General features: G+C 42.0%; 1 protein-coding gene across 5 annotated transcripts in view; it reads left to right on the forward strand.

The window, feature by feature from the left end:
• The window catches only part of NBAS (NBAS subunit of NRZ tethering complex), a 378957-nt gene that overhangs the window by 80599 nt on the left and 274386 nt on the right, over nucleotides 1-23972 (forward strand). For all 5 annotated transcript variants that reach the window (XM_090031852.1, XM_090031878.1, XM_090031881.1 and 2 more), the window contains exons 17-21: nucleotides 5097-5248; nucleotides 6038-6175; nucleotides 6484-6562; nucleotides 8812-8916; nucleotides 9324-9460. In XM_090031852.1, coding sequence (XP_089887978.1) covers nucleotides 5097-5248; nucleotides 6038-6175; nucleotides 6484-6562; nucleotides 8812-8916; nucleotides 9324-9460 — 611 coding nt within the window. The remainder of the gene's footprint in view (nucleotides 1-5096; nucleotides 5249-6037; nucleotides 6176-6483; nucleotides 6563-8811; nucleotides 8917-9323; nucleotides 9461-23972) is intronic.

The raw sequence follows: 23972 nt of genomic DNA on the forward strand, positions 1-23972 counted from the left end.
TTCACCTCTATGACAAGAAGATTTGGTAGCAATAGCTTTCAGGAATATTGGTTTGGTTGTTGCTCACATAATGTTCAATAAAGTATTTCCTTGTATATCAGTCCATCCATCTGACATCAGAGTCAGTTATCCTGCTTGACCAATTCTTTAAATAACCATTGTTTGAACTCTGTCATGCTCTCTATCTAACAGAGAATGTGGTAAGCGGTACCGTGACGACAACTTGTATGATGGGCGAATTAGTTTGTAATGTTCCTTCCAGTATTGATTTTCAGTTATGGAAAGAGGTGTACCACTTGCAAATATAGTTCAAGCTAGTGTCTCCTCTGCTTTTTCTTCAACTTCTCCTGGCATTTTGTCCACAAGGCTTGACTGTCTTGAACAGATCTGCTATTTTACTTGAGCTACCAAGTTCCTCCAACAAAAGGGGGAGACAGATTTTTATTTTATCCTATTCTAGTCTAGCCTGATCCATCAGAAGGAAAAGTCGCTGATGAAGATATTGAACAGTGGGGGCCCGAGGACCGAGCCCTGGGGGACCCCACTGCCCATATCCCTCCAGGTTGAAAATGGCCCATCCACCACTACTGTCTGGCTGCGGTCCTCCAGCCAATTAACAACCCATCTGATTGTGTAGGTGTCAACCCTAGAGTCGCCTAATGTTGAGAGACATTGGTGAGAGACGGTGTTGAAGGCCTTCCTAAAGTCCAGAAAGACTGTGTCTACCGTGACACTTGTGTCCAAGGCTTTGGAACCTGGTTATAGAAGGCCACCAGGTTCATCTGCCAGGACCTGCCTCAAATGAACCCATGTTGGTTGTCCCTAAACATAATCTCCCCTGCTGGTCCCTTGCAGATTGTGCTCCTGGATAATTTTTGCAAAGAGCTTCCCCAGGACTGAGGTAAGACTAGCAGGCCTATAGTTTCCTGGGTCCTCTTTTCTCCCTTTTTTTGAAAATGGGGACCACATTGGCCCTTTTCCAGTCCTCTGGCACCTCGCCAGAGCACAACGAGTGCTCATAAAGCTGTGCCAGGGGTCCCTCAATGACCTCTGCCAGTTCCCTGAGCACTCTGGGATGGAGATCGTCAGGACCTGCTGATTTGAACATGTCTAGCCCCTCCAGAAGTTCCCTGACTAGGTTCTCACTGAACCTGTGCCTGGCTGCGCCTCCCCTGGGTCCGTCCAGATTCCCACTGGGGGGATGTCCCTGTCCCTGCTCAGAGAAATGGAAGAAAATAATTTGTTAAAGAAATTAGCTTTGTTGTCTGGTGCTACCACCAGATTACGAAGCAAGTCCTGCAGAGGCCCCACGTTGCTTGGTACCTTCTTTTTATCCGCTATGTATTTAAAAAAGGACTTGTTATCTTTGATTCAGGTTGCTAGTCCCAATTCCATCTCTGCCTTAGCCTTCCTAACAACCCCCCTACAATCTCGAGCATTAGAGGTATAATCCTCCTTGGTGATGGCCCCTCCCTTCCATTGGGTGTACGCCTTCTTTTTGGCTTTGAGATATTCCTGGATGCTTTTCATAGAATCATAGAAATCATAGAAACAGGGTTGGAATGGACCTTGTAGATCTTAAAGTCTGACCCCCTGCCTGGGCAAGAGAAAAACTGGGCTTAAATGACTCCACCCAGGTAGGCATCAGGCCTCTTCTTAAAGACCCCCAGGGTAAGAGCCAGCACCACTTCCCTTGGAAGTTGGTTCCAGATCCTAGCCGCCCTAACTGTGAAGTAGTTCTTACGGATGTCTAATCTAAGCCTACTCCCCAACAACTTGTGGCCATTATTTCTTGTTATGCCAGGGGGTGCTAGAGAAACAAGGTCTCTCCCAAACCCTTCTGGTCCCCCCTAGTGAGTTTATAGATGGTCACCAGGCTCCCCCTCAGCCTTCTCTTGTGAAGCCTGAACAGGTTCAGGTCCCTCAGTCTCTCATTGTAAGGTCTGCCCTGTTGTTCCCGGATCATGCGGGTGGCCCTCCTTTGGACCCTCTCAATGTTGTCCACATCCCTCCTGAAGTGGGGCACGCACAACTGGACACAGTAGTCCAGCTGTGGCCTGACCAGCCTCATGTAGAGGGAGAGGATCACCTCCGTGGTCCTGCTTGAGCTGTACCTGTGGATGCACGACAAGGTCTGGTTAGCCCTGCCAACCGTGACCTCGCATTGTCAGCCCATGTTCATCGTGGAGTCAATAATGACTCCAAGATCCCTTTCTGCCTCCGTGCTCTCAAGAAGGAAGCTTCCCATTCTATAAGTGTGCTGCTGGTTTCTACTGCCTAAGTGCAGCCCCCTGCACTTGTCAGTATTGAAACACATCCTGTTTTTGTTAGCCCACCCCTGCAACCTATCCAGGTGTTGCTGCAGTCTTTCCCTCCCTACTAGCGTGCTCACCTCACCCCAAATTTTGGTATCATCAGCAAATTTAAACAAGTTGCTTTTTACCCCATCGTCCAAATCACTGATAAAGAGATTAAACAGCGTGGGCCCAAGGACCGAACCCTGGGGGACTCCGCTGCCCCCTTCTCCCCAGGTCGAATATGACCCATCCACCGCCACCTTCTGAGTATGACCCTTCAGCCAATCTGCAATCCATCTGACTGTGTAGGCATCAGTGCCACAGTCGCTTATGTTTTTAATGAGGATGGGGTGGGAGACAGTGTCAAAGGCCTTGCTGAAGTACAGAAAGACTACATCCATAGCAACACCTGCATCCAGTGCTTTTGCGACCTGATCATAAAAAGCAGTCGGGTTGGTCTGACATGACCTGCCCCTAATGAAACCATGCTGGTTGCTCTTGAGCATCATCCCTGAAGCCGGCCCATCGCAGATGTGCTGCTTGATGATCTTCTCAAAGAGTTTCCGTAGGATTGAGGTTAAGACTGACGGGCCTATAGTTGCCCCGGCCCTCCCTCCTCCCTTTTTTAAAGATGGGGACCATGTTGGCTATCTTCCAATCATCTGGCACCTGGCCCGAGCACCACGAGCGCTCGTAAAGCCATGCCAAAGGCCCTGCAATAACCCCTGCTAGCTCCCTCAACACCCTGTGGTGGAGAGCATCTGGACCTGCTGATTTGAACATATCCAGCCCCTCCAGAAGCTCTCTAACTCGGTCCTCCCCAACCTGAGGTCTGGAGACATTCCCCTCAAGTCCGTCTTGCATCACGGTGGGGAAGTCCCGGTCCCTGCACAAGAAAATGGAGGTGAAGAATTGGATAAAGAGGTCTGCTTTTGGTAAGCCATAGGGGCTTTTGAGTGCTCTTGCCCCTTTCATCTGTGTTTGGGATTGTCATCTTCTGGACTTTGAGGATCATCTCCTTAAGGAATTACCACTCTCCTTGGACTCCCAACTCCCTCCCCTCCAGGACCTCAGTGCCTCCCTGACTAGTCTCCTTACCTCATTGAAACTCCTGTACTCTTTCAGGACAGTTTCTACATGTTATTAAATGTTTCTTCATTCTTGTTGCAGTGTTAGCATATTCCTGCCCACAGTATTTACATCTACCAACTTTCTTCCTTCCTTCAGTAGCTTGAACTTCACTATAATGATGCCACACACTAGGTTGTTTTTTTTTCTGATTAGGCATGCTTATGACTACTTCAAACCAAAAGCACTAAAAAACAGATCTTATGCAAACACTTTCAACTTCCCCAACTCAAGAAAAGAAATGAGACGCTGCTCTGTGTGTTTGCTGAACTAAAAGTGAAACAAAAATTAATGACAGTTTTAATTTTGCTTTTGGTTTCACTTGCAGTTTGAGAGAATTTTAGCTTTGGTTTTTATTTGAAATGCACAGCCAATTAGGTGAATTCATAACTTGATTTTTGGTTTGGATTATTATGTGAGTGTACTTACTCTCCTGTTTACAAATCAAGAAAACATATGTGTATTCTTTCTCACACTTCCTAGGGATAATCACTTGAAAAATATTAATTACAGCTTTGAAACTGTCAAACTTACCTAATTATAATATTGACATCCATTTATTGTTACTAATGACTTTTATGAAACAAGCAGCTCTTTTACAATCTTTTCTCCAATGCCTGAGGAAGGGTGTTTGTGCCTGAAAACTTGCAATTGAAGAATTTTTTTTTGCAAAAATCTTGTTGGTTTAATAAAACATATCATCTCTACTATGAGTCCTGATTGCCTTTTTATGAAACCATGAATTTTTAGTAATGGAAAATTTCCCACGGAAAAATAAATCCCTGGAAAATTTTCTGCCCCACGTCTCTCGCCCCAACCAGATCCTTGCAGGCTGGTTGAACACTCAGCTCCTTGAATGCTGCCAGCCTGCAAGGGGAAACCCACAGTTTCCCACTTCCAAAGGAAAAAACTGTGGCTTTTCTGCATTATATTTCTGCAGGGAATGGAAAACATCCCTGCTGATCAGTCAAATTTTCGAATGGTTAATTTGTATGCATCCACACCCACAGTTTATATTAAGGAGGAATAGCTTTTGAATGTGGTTTTATGATTATTCCAAACTTTGTGTACTGCATGTTCATATAGAGTGAGGAGGTTTTCAGCCACACTGAGGGGTAGGAATTATGGACCTACTTCTGAAATTATGTTGCTGAACAGTATTTGTTAAATCATTACAGATCTGTGTCCTTTACATCTTTATACACAGAGGAAAATCATCTTGCTCTTTCATAGTGCTTTGTAATCCTTAAATTAAAAGTGAAGTGTTACTTTTATTGTGTTTAGGGGTTAACCTGTCTTGCTCTCAACAGCAGTTGTTACAGACTTAGAAACTTGATCATTCAAATAGCTTCTCTTAGCTGGTCAGCATAGATTTATTAGCAGAATGCCATACAGAGGACTTACTAACCTAAGTTAACCAAAAACATTCCTGCACACATACTGATAAATTAACAAAACATTGTAAAACTAAACAATATTGTAATTTTCAAAATACTTTTTTTGTTATTTTATTGATTCACTCTTGTAAATTCATGTCATGCTAGAGCAAATTGACAAAATTTTAAAATGGAAGACAATGTTGAGAAAAAAAATGTACTGCGTGTGTTCAGTGTCTTTTAGTAGGTTGAAACATGTAATGAGAGACTTGCATTATCTCTTATGTTTTACTAGAGTAAAATAAAGAAGCGGTCTTGGGTTCTTCATGAATGTCTGGAAAGAGTTCCTGAGAATGTGGATGCTGCAAAAGAATTGCTTCAATATGGTTTAAAAGGCACAGACTTGGAGGCCCTTATAGCTATAGGGAAAGGAGAAGATGGTGGCAGGTTTGTTGTTGTGTCTTGTTTCTGTGCTCTGAAATTAATTCAGCAAAAGTTGTTGGTCAACTCAAATGAAACCTCAGCAGGACATATGATCTTTAAAATATGTCCTCTTTAAAACAACTCTAACTATTCCTGAAATAAAGAAAATTGTGACCTTGGACATGGAGTGTGATGGTGTGAAGGGCTTAGTATAAAACCAGTATCAATTTTATCTTTTTTAAAATTCATCCTCCACTTGGAATTGGATGCCCTTAGATTGGTTTAAACTATAGGTTGACATTTTACAATCTTTTTTCAATATCTGCTTTCATTCTTAAAGTGGGTAGGTTAAAAAAAATTCCAAGAAAACAAAAGAGACCATTTTCATATTTTGTATTTGGGAGGAAAATATTCTAAAGCAGGTCACTCATACTGTATCATTTGACTTGGTATACATCAAGACATGGGGCTGTATGCCCTTGCCATTTACAGCCATGTATGGTGCAGGAGTAGTGTTAGGAACTCTCCTGCCTATAGACTTGTAAACTTAATGGATGACAAGCCTGTTTTGTGTAGAATTATGCCTTTCCTTTTTCAAATACTCAGGCTACTTCAGTAAAGCTCACAAGTATAATACTATTCTTCAAATAATTCTGTTTACCATTTTCAGTAAAAAATCAATTCTGATACAAAAGATGCAGACAGAAAGCTGTGTAAAACTTGTTGTTGGCTGGATAACTTGCTCTTTATATCTCTTTAGCATTGATTTTTTTTTTTTTTTTTTTTTTTTTTTTTTTTGGTTCTTTCTGTCAGATTTATCTTACCGGGGGAGGTGGACATTGATGAAGTCCCCTATGAAGATTTTATGTCGCCTGATGAAGAAGCAGACAGTAGAATGGAAAAGGAGGCCAGGAAGCGGCAAGAACTGCTTCTATCAGTGAACTTCTCAAAGTAAATGAAACGTCAGGCCAATTTTACTTAAATTTATTTTTATATATTCTCATTCCCAAGGGCATAATTATTTTTCTTCTCTTTACTTCTAATTGGGTAACAGTTTTAATATTTAATCAGCATGATACTGTGAAAGTCTCCAGGTTATTGAATTTCTCATTGAGCTTCCAATATACAGAGACAGTTTGTCTTTTTATCTTCATCTTGTTGCTTTGTCTTTCATAGAAATCCGCTTTTGAAAGTATATCTGCTGCAGCAACCTTAAAACAGAAAATCTCTCCCCGCCTCTCTTTTCTCTCACCAAACAGGCTAACGTTGGAACAAAAAGAGCTTTGTCGCAGCAGGCTGAAATTATTAATGTATTTAGATCGACTTGCAACATATGAGGTAAGGAGATGGGCGGATAATCTTATAGAGTAGCACTTGTATACTTTGTAGTTTTAATTTCATACCCCTCCTATCCTCCTCCCTTCTTCCCCCTCATGAAGATTAAGGTTTGCAAACTGATCAGGGCTATACAGGGTTGTGAAAGACTGCTGAAGTGCTCTAGCTTTTATTTGAAAAGGTACCACTTCCCTGAGAATGCTAATGAGCTTCAGCTGATCAGAAAAGCAGTGCCCTTTTAAAATAAAAGCTACAGCAAACAGCTGAGCTGTTTTCCCCGTTTGGGATTTAAGTTAGACCTTTTCAGCTTGGAGAGAGACAATAGTACAGCCTATATTTTAAAGCAGAGAATTTATTAACAGAGCAACTATGGGATCTGGATAACTAAAATGAGTTAACTGAATGATTGATTACATTCATTGGCCACCAGTTCCTTTAGCTGAATGACCTATTCATCCTCAGGTGACGGGATCACTGGATGCTCTTTCTATAGTTGTTGCTTCTCCGTGGTAGTTCAAAGTAACCCCCCAGGCTGTATTTTCAATTTATAATTCTTTTATGTATATGCAGACCCAGTGTCAACCTTCCCTGTTTGACCACAAAACCCACTACAAAACAAAGTAATAGTCTAGGGAAACAATTATTTTGAGAGCTCAGCTTTATATAGCTTTGGTTAGGCCAGAGATGCTCAGCCTTCCCGCTCTGAGGCTAAGTGAGTGGCGGGGGGCAGGTATGTACACCAGCCCAACTTTGCAAACTGGATCTAGCTGCGTTCCAGTGATCTAGCATGCAGGGCCATATCATCTGGCTGTGGGGGGGGACAAGTCCCAGGGGGATCTCACTTGGGGCTCAAGTGCCCAGCGTATGCTGGGTGTGACCTGCTTTGGGACAGTGTTAAGTGTGGGGTTTGAGTGGAGTATACCCGTCAAACCATAATGTGGGTGTTCTTAAAGGCGAGCTCAGGTAGGCCAGAAACCTTTTGTGGAGCAAAAGGTAATTTATCTTGATTTTTTTTTTTAAATATGAACATTTGACAGGCATGAAACAGAGTTAAAATATTTGAAGACAACTTGGAAAAAAAGCACATTTCCCCTTCACCAGAGTGTAGTTGCTAAAGTCAGTAGATGCTTAGTTACATCTGCAGATATGCCATGTAACTCTCAGAACATTTTTTTTCATGAAATACTGTCAAAACTGCCTGAAGCTCTGTATACTTGCATGTTACCAATGCTCTCAGCCATGCCTAGCCCAGAGCCTGGTGGTTGGGGCATTTTTGTAAAACAGGAACAGACCTTGCTTAGGTTGAAATATAAGACTGGATCAAGTAAGTAACTTCCATAGAGAAATCATCCATTTTGAAGTATATCATTACACGCTGAATGTTTCTTGACATTTCTGATGGGAGTGTGATCTTCAAAATGTGAACTGCAAGGACTAAGACTGAATTGAGTTGCAGTTCATTTGTAACTAATCTTGGAGGGTGCTTAGTTCAGAAACAGTTTTAAATTCTTTTCTTGTAAAAGAAAATATTTTTATTACCCCTATTCAGTGAATATAACCTAGAAGGTATTCAGCAAAAACCTCCCTGAGATTTTGTTTGCATTTAGTCTTTTGACATTTGCAAGGTTGCAGTGTTGAATTCTGAAAAATATTTCATTATGCTAGGATTTCATAGGGCTCAACTATGAATTGTTTATTAGCTCTGTTTTAGGGGTAGGAATTTTATAGCTACCTCTTGAGCAACCCAAACTGCTTATCACTTTTCTCATAAAACTCTCCCTTGGTTCCCTGGCTTCTTTGAGTGAATGAATGAGTGTGCTGTTCTAGACTGAGATGAACGGACACTCCTTGAGTGTATTTGCATTTCTGAGAATATTTGCAATGGAGACAAAGCCTCATCTACTTCCTATGCACTTGCACAGCAGTATCGCATTCCTTATCATGTTGCTACCTGGGTTCAGAGTAGCTAGAACATAATCTAGCCACAGTCCCCACACTCCCATCGTTAGCAAGTTATGCTGACTTTTCTGTATCAAATCTCTTTATTTCCAAAATTTACTTTAGTGGGGACTTTATGAATAATAAACATCATTTTTTTTTTCCAGTTGGGAGGGATGAATTGGGGGGAAATTAACAACAATTAATAGTTTTGGCTAATATAGTTGTTCAGTTGCCTGAAAATGCAACAATTTCAATATTACATTTTATCCTTTTTTCAGATTACTTTTCATTAAAACTTCCTTTCTTTAAAGGAAATTCTGCGAGGACCTGATGCAGCTGAGCAGAGATATGATGCTGAATTCTTCAAGAAATTCCGCAACCAGAATATTGTGCTCTCTGCAAGAACTTATGCTCGGGTATTGATAATTATTTTATTGAAAATTTTAAATTGTTCCATTTTTGTTACAATAATTATTCCCAGTACCATATAGAGCAATGCACAAGATTTATGACATATTTTTTTTTCCTGTTAAAAGGTATGAGAGATTTTTAAAACGAAATAATATATGGTATTGATTATTTCTGGTTATCTTTGTTTCATTGCAAAATGCAATTTTTTTTTTTTTTTTTTTTTTTTTTGCTCTACTCTGTCAAGCTTTCAGACGATTGAAAACCTTTCAATTTCCCTACACACACCTTCTTTAAAAATGCATAGTGAAATCAGAATTTCACTATTTTCTGAACATTTGTACTTATTAAGCAACATCAGTCTTAGGCTGTGTTTCATAATATAAAACAGAATATTTGATGATTTGCTGTTTAGGAAAGCAATGTGAGAGCCCTGGAAATTTTGTTCACATACCATGGATCAGATTTGCTTCAACATCGGCTGGCAATTCTCTCTAATTTTCCAGAGACGACCTCACCGCATGTGTATTCCTTTTTGCTGCCTGAAGCTTGGTAAGAATACATCCACTGCATGTCAGTTTCTGTACTATGTATTCTTTTGAGAAAACAAGATTTGATGCTAAAATTTAGTTCCTGTTTTTGAGTTTTTGCTTTGTAGTCAAATTTACACTTTGTAAATAATTAAGAATCTTTGACTTTCTCCTTCCTTATAGAAGTTTTTTAGTACATACGATAAGTCTTCTGGGGAGAAGAGCACTTCAATTTACTTAACTCCTTTTCACCTAAATAGACAATAGTAGTAGCAAACTTTTTTTTCTCTCCATTCTTACTTTAAGAAGAACTATTTGATACCAAAGAGTTTATCTGATCCTGTTCCATAGTGGTGCATACTGGGTAGCATTGGTGGGTGAAAACTCTGATGCCACAGCTACATTGCCATAATGATACTCTCCGTCAGTATAGTGTGTTACTACAGCAACGTAGTGGCTAAAAAAAAGCCGTGCACCACACAGTGTGGACTGTTACCGCACCGTCATTTAGTACTTCTTTTTTAGTACTTCCAAAAGGAAGTACTAAATGATGGTGTAGTAACAACGGTGCTATACGGGCACATGTAGATGAGCCTACTGAGTTTGTCTTTGTCTTTGTAATATGTAATACTGAAATCCTTGGAAGTAGAAATGCCAATTCTTTTATTTTAGAGAAATAATTATATTTCATGTTTTAATTGCTTACATATGGCTGCCAGACTTAGAGTCTATTGAGAATCCCCTGAGAAGATAAGATAGAGCATGAAGAAAAGTCTCATTCAGTTCTCAAACATAACGTAGTAATTTAAAATAGGGTTTTAATTCCTTCATCTTCTATACTCAGCTAAGAAATATTTTGATGCCTGCCCATTTCTGTCAATAGCCATTTAGGCAGTAAGGTATTGGGAGACATCTCAGTCTCCCAGTACCTTTTTACATCCAGTAAATGCATCTCTACTGATCCTGAAGTTACTGCCATATTCTGTGAAAATGGAGTGGAGAGTGGGAGGGAATTTATAACACCTTGTTTCTCAGGCAGAGCTTTTAAGACTATTGATTTCTGTGTATAAAAGCTTATGCATAGGCAGTTTCAGCTTCTTAACTACAGAGAAAAGAATGGAAAATCCAGTTCTTCCATTATTACAATAACAAGTTATCTAATCACAAACGGGGTATAACTTTCAAATAAATCTGAGACTCCTTGAGTCCTACTAGTACAAGCACTGTTTCTGTCTTACTAAGAGCTTATTGGCTTTCTGTGTCCATTTGGAAATTGCTATGACAGATACAAAACTTGTTTAGGGAGTATGTTGTCTTTTGATATAACAGAACTAAACTCACCATTTTTCTGCTGGTGCTCTTCTCTGCTGACAGCAAGATTTAAGATCTTTCCTACCGCAGATTTGTAACACTGAAAACTGTCTAATGAGAGTTTTTAAACTGCAACCTCACTTACCAGGACAAGGGTAAAAAGCCATCATTTGGAAGAAATTCAATGCTACTGAATCTGAGCTCCTGTTCCTCTAACTTTTGGCTGCTTACAGACGTTAAAAAACAAAAACAAATGATGCTTTACATTAAACTTGGTGCACTCCTGCGCCAAGCCTAGCACAAGCCAGAAGAGGCATCGCATTAGTTTGACCTGGCTTGCCCAATGTCTGTATAGATCGTGTGCCTTAGTGGGGCTTTTGTGGCACTTTTTTTATCTAACTGCTGATTCAATCAGCTATTAGATAAAAGCACCAAAGAGCCCCACTGAAGCACCTAATCTATACAGGTGCTGCAGAGCCAAGTTGAACTAAAGTGCTGCTGCTTCTTGTAAAGCATGGTGGTTTGGTTGTTTGGGTTTTTTGTTTTTTGTTTTTTTTAAACAGCTGTAGGCAGCTGTAGTTGTCTCTGTTAAATACCTCTCTCTGTGGTTTTATTTTTTGCAAAGTAAGGCATTTTTATGTCTTCTTGGAAAGAGTTCTGCATTCTGGAAAATTCAAAACAGGCTTTAAATCAGTTAAACCCCCAATATCCTGTATACTTAAGCTAAACTATAATTGAAGCGGGGGAAAGAATTCTTTTGGACAGTAGCATAATACAAATACACCTAAAGAAACACAACATTTTTATAATGCTATCTATCTAGCTAGCTTCTGAACTCACTGCTATCTCCTATCTCCATTTTAAAGAGGAGGAAACAGAGTGACTGACATTTTCCCAAGGGGAATTAGACCCTTGTCCTCCATGAGTTAGGCTAGTACCTAGAGCACTGGCTTATCCTTCTTTTCTGACAGCATATTAACAAATGCAGAATTCTCAGTTTGTTGAAAAAAGTCGTCATTTTGATTAGAGATTGATTATAGTTTTTGACCTTTAAAAATTCAGTGTGTGTTAAATTTCAGTAATATATAAGAGATTAAAAAAAATATGGGAAATAGGAATATAAAGACAGCAGACTTTAAGATACAGACATCTGTTTTTATAGTATACTTAATACCTGTTTGAGAGGAAATAATCCCTTCTTTAAAAGTCAGGTTTGCAAATGTAGCATCCTCAGGAATACAGAACAAATGTTGCATTGTAGGCAGTTGTATAACTACTTATACCTAACATGTAAGCTTTTTTAGAAATACTTAGTAATTTTTGGATAAAAAATAGATTAAAATCATCTTGATGGTTTCATCTTGCCTCTAAACTCAATCTTCATAGTTCTTGTGAAATACCAAAACTAATGCAAAAATGCATGTGGAAGCAAGTACTTAGTTTTTTGAAATCTTTCATTTTTGTAGTTCTACTATAATTCATTCCACCAGAAGGTAATTTAGTTCTAGCATTTTCCTTGGGATGACATCATTTTGTATCTGATAAATGTTGAAATTAAATAAAATGAGCCACTGGGTATGAGAGCTTGGTTTTGATGCTTAAAATAATTTGTCCTGGAGTATGTTGACTCTTTGCTGTGAAAAGTATAGTAAGAGTGAGTCATCTTACAGGTTTTCACAGGAGATCCTTACATGAATATCGTTACTATGTCTGTTGAAGAGTTGTTTTTTTTTCCTCCAAATTGTCTCATACTAGCATATTGATTATAAAACGTAGCTTGGAGGCACTAGTTTAGAGCTCATAAATCAGAATCACAGAAATTTTCTTTAATACTTGTAGGGGGGACTTTAAAGTTTTATTTTAGAAGGATGATTTTCAAAATGTCCAACAGATCCTTTGGCAGACAAGGTTCTTTCGGTGAATCTGATATCTTTTATTAGACTGACTTAAATAGTTGGAAAAACAGTTTTTAGCAAGCTTTCGGGTTTAAAAACCCTTGTATGTCCTTAGATCAACACAGCTAAAACCTACACCCCTGCAACAGATCCTTTTGTATTTTTTCAGCATTGCAGGTTACATTTTGTTATTTCAGAGAAATTTTTTTTCTTTCAGATGGATTATTTCCTGCTGTTTTTCAAGCTGTTTTTTTTGTTTTGTTTGGTTTTGTTTTAACCTTTTCTCATTGTCAATATTTTTATTAGTGCCCAAAGAAAAGAGGTGCTTCTTGAGCAGAAATTGGCCAAATACTTCCCTGATATTTACCAAGTGTCCCCTTGCTCGGTCAGTCAGTTAATATTCAGGCGCGTGCATCTGTGTGTGCGCGCAAACGCAAAAATATTATTTTTCAACTATTAGTGTGGCTACCAGGACCACAAAAAGAGAGAAATGAATGATATGTCTACTGTAGGCAGTTAAGTACTTTTTACTGCTTTTGTAATTAGATTACGATGACCTGAGGAGCGAGAGAAAGGAAATTGAGTTTCTTCTAAGAAGCCAGTTTCTTTTATTTTGTATGTCAAGTTCTTTTTCTTTTTCCAGTGTACTGTGTTGATTCCCATATTTTAAAATGGTGTTATTTTCTGTTATAAAAAGGTTGGCATACCTGTCTTCTAATCTTAAGATTAAGTATAAAATATAAAAAATTCTGAAGCTATAGGTTCTCAAATTTCCACTTTTCTATCTTTGAAAAGATGACTGTATGGGGTCGTGGCCAATTGATTCCATCTGTTTCTAGGATGGATTCATAGATTAAACCTAGCACTGGGGGATGCCAGGAAAGGTGATATGCAGGTGCATTTTCCTGCTGTAAAGATTCCCTCCTGGCTCATTCCTGCAAATGAGAAAATGAGCAGAGCTGCTTGGCTTGCAGACAGCTGTCTTTATTTGGACAGCTACAAAATGGAAATAGGATAGGAGCTTCTTGGTATAATTTTGTATACATGCAGTATCATTTTATGTACATATTTGAGCTACCATATGTGCTAAAAACCAGAAGAGTCCCTGTTTAAAAACTTAGTCGTTCTTATGTTATTTCCATAATACATTCTTCAAAAGTGAAGATTTTTAAATATGGAAGACTAACTTCCTAGCTCTTAACCTGTGGTAGAAAGTTGCCATTGCCTATTACATTTAAAGGAATTTTCTTTTAAAGTATGTTTTATATAGCCTATTTAAACTTGTGAAATTTTCTCACTTTCTTAACTCCAGAAAGTCCTTTAGAAGCAAGTTTATAAGACCTTTTGTTTTTAGCATAACTGCTTTTTTGGTGAAGTATTGCACTATGTAGAGTAGCTAGTGTATTGCAGGTACATTGTAGTGATTCTGAAAACAAGATTAGAGCATACATCCAGCTTTGTCATTCTCAGGAGAAGTGTAATGAGATTTCATTTTTTCCTTATAAAAATGAAAAACTGATTAGATGGTCTAATCTAAATGTAATTCATGAATATGTTTAAGTCCTACATTGCTTTAAGTTGGTGAGTATTGAATGTAATAGCATTTGGCTTTGTACTGTTGAAATAAGTTTGTTCTTTTATAACAGCCTGACAATATTTGAAAGATTTTTCACTGACTCCAGGGTCTGTTATAATGTGGTTGATAACTTCTGTGGTCTTGTGGCTGTAAAGTAAGTGAGTGAAGTGTAAAGGTCTTGCGTGTCTGCTTATTAGGTCTGATTTTTTTGGTACAAATACTTGAGACTTAATCTATAAAGTATTGAGGTCCAGTAGGAACCTCAGATGACCAATCTCTAATATTGGTAATACTTCCATACCTCAAAATTCTAAATCCTTTTATACACAGTAAACGTTTTGTTATCCGGCATGATTGGGGTAGGTGGTGCCAGTTACCAAAAAATTCTGGTGATTTGTGAGTTATATGGAAGATAGTGCCACATAGTGGAAATACCTGATAGCTTCGGCAAAGGTTCCAGTTGCTAAAGTGAGGATTTGTGTTGGGGATATTGGAAATTCCTGTTAATAAAGTATACGGTTAGTAAAATGCCTGTTAACACAGCTTTTACTGTATATACAGATAATCTTCTGTGATGATCTTGGGTGTTCCCTTTCTGTGTTGTTATAACACCTGGAGGTTGCAAAGGATAAAGGTGTCATTGTGTTTATTGTGTTGCACCCTGTAGATTTTCAGGGGCTCTTGTTTGTTTTTACAGTGATTGGAACAGTGGGGGACAGGGTCTAAATGATATCACAGTAAAACAATTACATGTGGTGCTAACTTCAGCAACTACTCTGAAGATTTTATAGTCTAAGTTTTAGGCAAAATAAGTAGGCATAACAAATAAGTGAAAGAGGTGAGAGTGAGCAGGAGGTGCCTTTTATTAGATCAACTAAATAGTAGCCAGTTTTTTTTTCTTTTGCTGTTGTTTAGGTGGTATTATAAAAGGTATTGACTCTGACCCAAGAGCTTTGTATATCTCTCTTTCTTAGACCAACATGGCTTGCATCCAGGAGATACCTTTTTGTTTTTGTCTTCTGTCTGTGGTTGAGTAAATTTTGCAAGCCATGTATCTATGTGGCACTAGTCTGAGTGGTGACTATTTTTGCTTTTAGTAAGAGTAGTTTTTGCTGTCTCTACTGTGGCAAAAGATGTCATGATAGTCCAGAATACCAGGGGAACTGTTGCTTTATTATTGTAGAGATGGGTTATAATAATTAGGCCAAGGATGGTGAAGTACTTCTGGGCTGTAGACAGAAGTATCAGGAGCAAAGCTTCTTCAAAGTCCACATAAAGGAGGAAGGTAAGCTAGAATGCTAAAATGGAACAAGATAAGTGTGGGGGGTTGGGGTAGGTCACTCGAAAGTGAGATCCCCAATTCCCCGAATGTCCCCTGGAGAGGAGGGGGTATGCGCCGCGTCGCCGCCAATCTCGCCTGCCACGACTTGATGGAAAACAAAAGGGGTTCACCCGGGTGGTGAGTTGACGGTCCACGTAACAGGGTACCCCGACTCCAAAGTCCAGGGGTCCTGAGGGCTCCTCCTCCCCTACACCCTCGCCCGAGCCTCCGGGTTAGGGGGCCCCACTGGGATGCCCCCACTGACGGAATAGTCCGGCGGGATACCCGTCCACTGACGAGCCTGCCTCGGAGTCCCCCCCAGTACCTAGTGTCCCTGATACTGGGGCTCCTAGAGTCCGGATTTTTCCGGCCCTAACGGGCCTGAGTCTCTAGACCCGGGGGTGGCTACGAAGTCCGCCGCCCTGCCCGCGGGTCCTCCTCCGTGACCAACCGGCCACCATTCGCCGGAGGAGAATCCCTCCAGCCGAGGTTCCCTTTTCGAGACCCTGCGTCGGAACCGCCACCGGTCCCTGTGCTACCTGTGGCTTGACGGGACGCCTCGCTGCTCCTGGCTCCACTGTGGTCCCCTCTGCTGCCGCCGGGGTTCGCCGCGTGGCTCCCGGTCCCGTTGCTGCACGCCCTGTTGGCGCCGGCTCCGCTGCTCCCGGTTCCACGCTTACTGATTCCGCGCCTCTCGGCTTTGTTGCTCCCGGTATCGCGCTTACCGGTTCCGCGCCTCTCGGCTTCGCTGCTCCCGGTACCGCCGCCGCCGGCTCCGCCGCAGTCTGCGCCTCTCGCGCTGCTCCCGGCTCCGCTGCTCCTGAAGCTGCCGGCGCTGGCTCCGCTGCCGTCGGCGTCTCTCGCGCCGCTCCCGGCTCCGCCGCTCCCGAAGCTTACGCCGTCATCTGCGCCTCCCACGCTGCTCCCAGCTCTGCTGCTCCTGGGTCTGGCTCCTGGCGGAGCCTCCGTCCGTCTCTGCACGGGGTAGGGGTGCTCCTTTTATTTCCCCGGGCCGGCCCCACGCCGGCCCGGTTTAGGTTCCGGGAGACTTCAAAGTCCCGACCAGACTTCCGGGTCGGGTCCCGGAAGCTGGGCGGAAACCCGGGCTTCCTTTCTCGGGCCCGGTCCCCTGTGGTCCCGGCGCCCTCACAATAAGTTACTCTCCAATTTGGAAATGATAATAACGATAAATGTAAGTGCTTGGAATTTAGAAATACTGAAATATTAACACTTTATCATACCTACAACGTCCAGTGTTTGCTTCCTCTCATGGGAACTTCTCTGGTGATAGAAGTTTTCAGATTAAAACCTGTACTAGATATTTGATTACTAGGTAATTGGAAATGGCTGAGACATAGTATTAATCTAGGGCCACTGATGCATGTTACACTTAAGATGTGATTAACTGGCTGTGAATCTCTGGTGTCTTTCCCCACAAGCATCATGTGTGTAGGTTCTTCTCACCATGGCTCTTCAGGCTGAGCAACTTGATTATTGGGATGACTTTAGGTCGGTTCCCCAGGGACCTTTCCTGCCAAGTCTTTGATTATGATTGGGAGGCCAATATTTGTTCTCACCTCCCCGGGTACCTTCCCTTGGTTGTTCCCACTGTTCCTCCTTTGTGGGGCTCTGCCTACACCCTGCCTAACGCCAACCACACCGTTGTCACTTGTGTCATCGAGGTTAATGTTCTGATTCTTCATGACACTTGGTCTTTCAGAATCTTATGGCCGGAGGCTAGTGATGACTTTTCTATGCTGAGCATCTCTTATGTCCCCCGCCTTTCTCTCTGCCTATGTGGTGTCCGGCTTTGACACTGTTAAGTCCCCCGGGTTTGGTATCTGTCTGCTAGCAGTCATGCCCAGATCCTGCTGCTGCTGGGTCCTGCCAGGCTCCAGTCAACACTGGTGCCGCCTTCAGTCCACGTCGATCCTGTAATTAGATCCTTGGGCCCTCTCTGGACCTGCGTTCTCATGGTGACCCCTTCCTGGGGTATCCACCAGGTCCCCTTGGTGGGACAGCTCACAAGTTCTGGCCCCTCCAGGCCGGTTGGGGACTCCACTTCCGGTCCCCCTGGCCTGTTTACCGTTGGGTCTTTTATCCTGGCCCCGGATGTCTGGCCGATCAGTCAGCCCTGGCATGCTCTTATAAGCATGCCAGTGCAGATGCGGGAGCCATTCCCGGCTCCTTGCTGCTCGGCCATTGTTTTTTCCTTTTGATTTTTCTGCCACGGTGGCTCTGTGTGCTGCAATTTCACTTTTGCTGTGTTTGGCTTTTGGCACGGCATCCTTCTGCCTCCCCGTCTCCTCTGGTAAGTCTTTTCCACACTGGTTAATCGCATTGTTCCAGGGAGAGACAAGCGGAGGCCCTGGAGCACCCTCCCATGGCAGGACCTGAGGCAGGACTGACCCACCTAGAGAAGAAAGAGAAAAGCCCTGAAGGCAGGGCGTACTTACTTTTTTAGGAAAAACAGAGCTGGATGGGCTACGCCAAGATGAACCACCATGTGGTTCATTAGCTGCTTTTATTGCTGGCTGGGAATGGCACCGGCCGATGGTATCATCATCAAAAATCACTGCCCAGCTGATTTAAAAGGTGGCAGTGGGGAAATGGAGTGAGCAGGGACCAGAAAGTGAGGCTGCTCTCTGGGCTGCACACAGGCTGTGTCGACAGCTCAGGAAGGAGACAGACAGGGACCCGATGGAGGGATCCAGGATTTATTGAAGGGGGCATTATGCTGGCCCAGCAGTGCAGCTGAGCCAAGGAGGACGGTGTTGAGGAACCTTGGAGCCGCAGATGCCAGACCTGCGAGTGGGTCAGGTTGAGGCCTCGCACCCCAACTGTTCCTTTTTCTTTCTTAAATTGTTTTGCGTTTTTGCAGGGCCCTGATGAAGGGAAAGGGGCCAAGGGCAACCTCCACAGGCCAGGACGAGCTAGAGCAGCACAGGAGGTAACATTATAGGGAAGGAAGATCCGGTGCTTTGGCCAGGACAGTCTGACGTCCCATGGTAGTCTCGCACAGAAAGAGGCCGGGTGATGGGTGAGGAGAAAAGGAGCCAGGGGAAGACATCAGAAGGGCGATCCGGTGATCCAACATCTGGCCATCCTGAGGGTTGGCACATGACCAGGGTGAAGGGGAGGTGGAGCCCCAAGAACGCCCACTAAGGGCAGCTCCTGGTCCTCATGGAGCGATGAGAAGGAGCCTCAGCACTGAAGGAAAAGACCAAGTCGTGGCAGGAAGTATTGGGGCCTCCTTCAGGGTGAACATGACCCAACGTCAAGGTCGCCAGAACACACCCTGTGGCCATCACTGGGTGCACACTCCAAAGCAGCAAGAGAGTGTCTCCGTGAGGCCAAATGGGTGCACAGATCTTAAATAGTGACCTGGCCACACAGTCATTAAATTGATGGTGTGATAAAACCAGGAATAAGTTATTACAAAAATATATTTAAAAACTTTGTCTCTGGTTCCTGTCATGCCTTTAATTGAACATGTGGCCGGTGCTTCCATCCTCCAGAGCACACTTCCACATGGCCTGGAGGCTGGGAGCATTGGTTAGTTGATCGGGGGTCCTAGATGGGGGATCACCTTGAGCTCCCCCAGCTGAGATCCCCATCAGTGTTCGGAGCTCCCCGCTGTGGAGGGGCACCATGTAATCTGGTGGCTTGGAGCTTTTATCTGCGCCAGAGCAGCGAGACTCACTGGTGCATGGGGAGCCCAGGATCATGACCCCAGGTTCGTCCTGCACCCACAGTATGGTGTGATGGGATCTGATGCTTGATCTCAGTCATACCTTCTGCCATGCAAGAGGTGCAACTGTTGGGATTGTGCATCAGACCCCATCGTACCTTCACATTTGTCAGTGGCCTAAATAATAGCAGCTATCTAGATACCATTTTTTTTTTCTTTCAAGACAGCTAGAGAGGGGATGGAACAAGGTTTAGGTTGGCAGACAGAGGGATGATAGGGTTTGTTTTTTTGTCTAATCTCTGTTTTAATGGCTACAATTACTGTTGTTACTCGATTGTTAAAACTATTGCCATTGGGATTTAAGAGGTAATCTCGGTGGAAAATAATGCCTTTGTCTGTGTTATAAATACTTAACCAACATCTTTTTTTTTTTTCTTCGTAATTCCTTTTCCTTTTTACTGCATTTAACTACGATATTGAAACATTACAGCTCACACTCTAAGCTCACAGAAGTCAGGAAATTCAAAAGTATGGCTCCCCCAATAGCCATAACTCTGCTATATTGCACATTATACTGGTAGTAAAAATCTACACTTTTAAGATAACAACTTTTATGTATATTTTTCTGTTCTCAACCTCAACTTTTTCAAATACTACTTTGGGCCGAAACTTATCCTGCTTGGTCACAACTGAAAGGTAAATTTTTATTGCAAAGTTTGAATGAAATCCGTTTACCTGAAAGTGAATTGGTGACGAGAATGGAAATACCTTTTTAATGACTCAAACAGCTAACCTTAAAAATGTGATATTCCCATGTGACAAGTCATCATAGGGTAGGCAAATGGTAAATTTAAATTAAAAAATAAGCAGTCACATTTGCCTTTTTATAATGAAATCATTCTCCTGGACCTGCTTTTTAGTTTTTGCCTGCAGCACTGGAGTTATAATATTCCTCTTGCAGCTTCATCTCTTTATTTATAGACACACACTGAAATTAAGTGTTTTTAAAATGTGTAGAATTTTGAGAGAAAAATCCTTTAAGTCTTGTTGTATCAGAGGTTAGATTTTTGTCCTCTCTTTTTTTTTTTTTTGCTGCACATTCTCTTTGTTTGATTACCTCCCCTAGTAAGTTTCTTCTGTATGCCAAACTCATTCAGTAAAACCAGAGTTCATTGTCTGTGGTAACTAAAGTTGGTAGAAACTTGGCAAAGTTTTTATTTGAATTCAGTTTGTACTTGTTGGGAAAGAAAATGAAATGTAACCCTTCTGCCAGGCACTAGTCAGCAGCACCAATGGCCAGGTTCAAATTTTGGGGTACCTAATAAGTTTTTGCTGTGGCTCGAGCCCCCACTGAGAAATCTGGGATTGAATTTGGCTGGGTTGTCCCACATAAACTAAATGCCCTCTTCACAAGAAATGCAAACAGAAAGGGCAGATGTATTACAGAAAACCAAGGTATGGAAAACAAAGGGAAACACCAAATGTAGTTTGAAAACACTGTCAACTGCAAGGTATAGTTTATAGGTCGTGCCCTTTCTGGGGAGACTTTACCTGTGCCCAGGCAGTCCAGGACTTGGGGGCATACCCAAAGGGTTAGTTTTGGGGCCTGGCACCCCTGTACCTGCCACGTGACAACAGACGGGACAGGAGGGCCCACACTGGTGAGTCCTATGAGCTGCCCCTTGGTTTTGCTGTGGCTTGGTGAACTGCTAGTGACCGTAGGTCCTTCTGTGATGCAAGGGGCCCCTAATTGCTCCCTGGGAAGCTATAGGGCACCAATTTCCTCTTCCACATGGTAGCTGAGAGAGGGTGTTTGTGTCTTTAGTCAGCATACTGCACCCCCAAAACAGTCTCAATCACACAGCACTGCTGGGGCAGAAAAGCTACAAAACAAACTCAGAGGGCCAGGTTTATTTGCCCCACAGCCAGAAATATAGTGGGTCTCACCCACAGAATTTGGCTGAGACACAGAAACTGCAAATGCAAAAAAAAAAAAAAAAAGGACCAGGCTCTATCTAATTCTGACAGTTTGCTCCAGGGATTAATACCCCCATGGTATTATCCTACCCAAAACCCAGGAAAGGAAAGGGGGGGTGGGGGAGGAGAGAAGAGGAGTCGCAGACACAGAGACTCTCTCCATTTACTTGAGAGTTCTCTCTTCATGTTGGCTCCTCTGGCTGGGGGTGCCTCTCTAGGGTTCTCCTAGCCCCAGCCCCAACCCGCTTCCTGTGTTGGAGCTGAGGTTGGGAGGAGACTTGGCAGGACATCACCCCAGGCCTGCTCTGCTTCCATGCACCTTTCTTAACCTTTGAATTTAAAAGAACACTGCCCAATCTAGCCAGTCAGGCTAGGGGCCTGGTCTGCCCTGCTGCATGGGACTGAAACCAATTTCTTGTTTTCAGTACACAGCAGGGCGGGTCCTAAACAAAGGGACTTTCCTGCCTGCCTTGTTCAGACAGCGTGCTTCTTTTCAGTTTAACAAACAGACAAGATACAGCCAAGCAGACACCATATTAAACACGGTCATATTTAAACTAAATATGCACTCTGCAGTACGAAACAATATTTTGCAATACATATAAGATACCCAGCAACATGAAGAGTAGAATACACTTTGCAGTATAAAATTGCTTGTACATTTTTGTGTGTTACAGAAATAAAGTTACCTAACTTAAAATTAGGCATATATAAGGTTATCGTATGCTATAGGGTTAAATGCAATTAAAAGTATATATTTAACATGTTGAAATGATACTGAATTTGCAGATCCGAACATAGGCACAAAATAATAATATTAGAAGTAATAATAATAATAATGATAATAAACTAACCTTAGAGGAAGGCAAACGTGCCATCATCTCAAAGGAGTTGGACCCCTTTAAGAGAGACTGGGCCCTTTCTGCTTATCTGGTTGATTGTTTGATAAGTCAAGGGAGGATGCATAGTTTATGCATAATATTAGACAGCAATTCGAGTAGGAGACCTGTATACCAGAGGGAATAAGCTGAGAGACAAGAGAGTGGCAGAAATGAGGTATGCCTGTTGAGATTTCAGCTCAGGCAGGGGGCTGGAGATCTGGGAGAAGTGCTTTGGGTAGGAGAGAGCACTAGCTAAATTTCCTGGGAGTGGTGAAGAGCCTCAGGAAATGAGAATTAGGCACAAAGCCAGGAGAGCAGCAGCAGGAGTTTGACAAGAGAAGAAAGTTTCGAAGAGACCATTCTGTAGTTGATTGGTTGAACCAATTCTGTACGAGTAACAGGAATCGAAGAACGCAAAAGGCTCAGAAGACTAAGCTGAGCATGTAATTTACTTTGATACATAACGCTCTACCAAATTCTCAATTTCACGGATTTCTTGGATTCCGTGAAATCTGGCATTGCCTGTGAAATCCAGGCAATGCCCACAAAATCCATGGAAAAATAAAAATGGAAAAGAAAATGCTGGCTTATCAGAGGGAGCCAGCAGTCCTGAGTGTGCTCCAGCAGCCTCGTGTGGCTGGAAAGATGGAAGGGGGAGGGCTGCTTACTTGAAGGGCTCTGGGCATCCCCACCTCTCACTACTGGTTGGCTATGAGGCCTGCCTGTCATGTAACCCCATCCCACCCTACCAGTTGGTGGTGAGGGGCTGGGTCCCACTCTATGGTTGGATTGGTGGCAGGCTGTATGAATTTTATATTTTTCCAACTTTTCAATGGTTTGAAATCACCAATTTTTATATTTCATTAATATAATGTATACAGGAGCATACAACTTGAATGGAGAACCCCTGAAATCATAGGTGTATCTAGAGGGAACTGCATTACATTTGCTTTTAATGTTTTAGCATTAAAATTGTTTAACGCGTTGCCAAGTGGTAATGGTGGCTGAAAAAAGAATATCTTGGCGTTATTTTTGCTTTTACGTTACTTGTTTTCTAGAATGTTAACTCTAGTTAATTACATTATGATCCTTCCTTAGTGTATGGGACACTTCTTCTCAGAGCCTACAGAATACACTTCAGGTATTTCTTCCACCCTTATAAAGGCAATCTTCTAATTATGAATTCATGGCATAATTGGTGCCTTGGTCGTCTGCATTTTTGTCAACTGTTTAGGGTAGAGTAAAAAACTTTATGCGCCTGTAAACTCCCATGCGCTATAATTGTTTAGTGCAGACTTTGAAAATAATTCATCTTACAGGTCTTGGGAAAGAAGCTCAAGTCTCTCTCTCATATCATGCAGCTCTGTGATTAATATAGTTTGCTTTTATCCTTTTGGAATCTTTTTGCCTCCTAATTTGAATTTACTTGCTTATATAAAGCAAGGTTTATAAAGTTTATGGTCAAAATAGGCTGATGTTTAGACTCATACCTGTATAGTCTTCCAATTTGTCTCTTACTTGGATAAAAATACCTGATTTTTAACTTTTTTTTTTTTTCCATTTAGAACTTTTTTTGAAGTTTTAAAGACTTCCGTACCAAAATTCTACAATTGAAAAAAACACCTTTCCTTTGTAAATGCCACATCTGAATAGGTTTAAAGCTTTCTCTCAAAGCATAGTCATCTTCAAAGGGCTTATTGCTAGAGTATGCACAGCAGGGATTTGGAAACTGCAGTTACACTGGCAGCTGCAAGAAGCTGAGGCATTATTGTTTTTTATCTCTTATTTTTTGTTTGGGTCAGTCATCTCAAAGTGTGTATGTACATGCATGTGTTGGCCCAGGTACCAGCTGTGCTTCAATACAGTAAGATGTTTAAACGTA

Source organism: Crocodylus siamensis, chromosome 1 (genome assembly GCF_052110815.1).
Source record: "Crocodylus siamensis isolate JL-2025a chromosome 1, ASM5211081v1, whole genome shotgun sequence".
NCBI lineage: Eukaryota > Metazoa > Chordata > Crocodylia > Crocodylidae > Crocodylus > Crocodylus siamensis.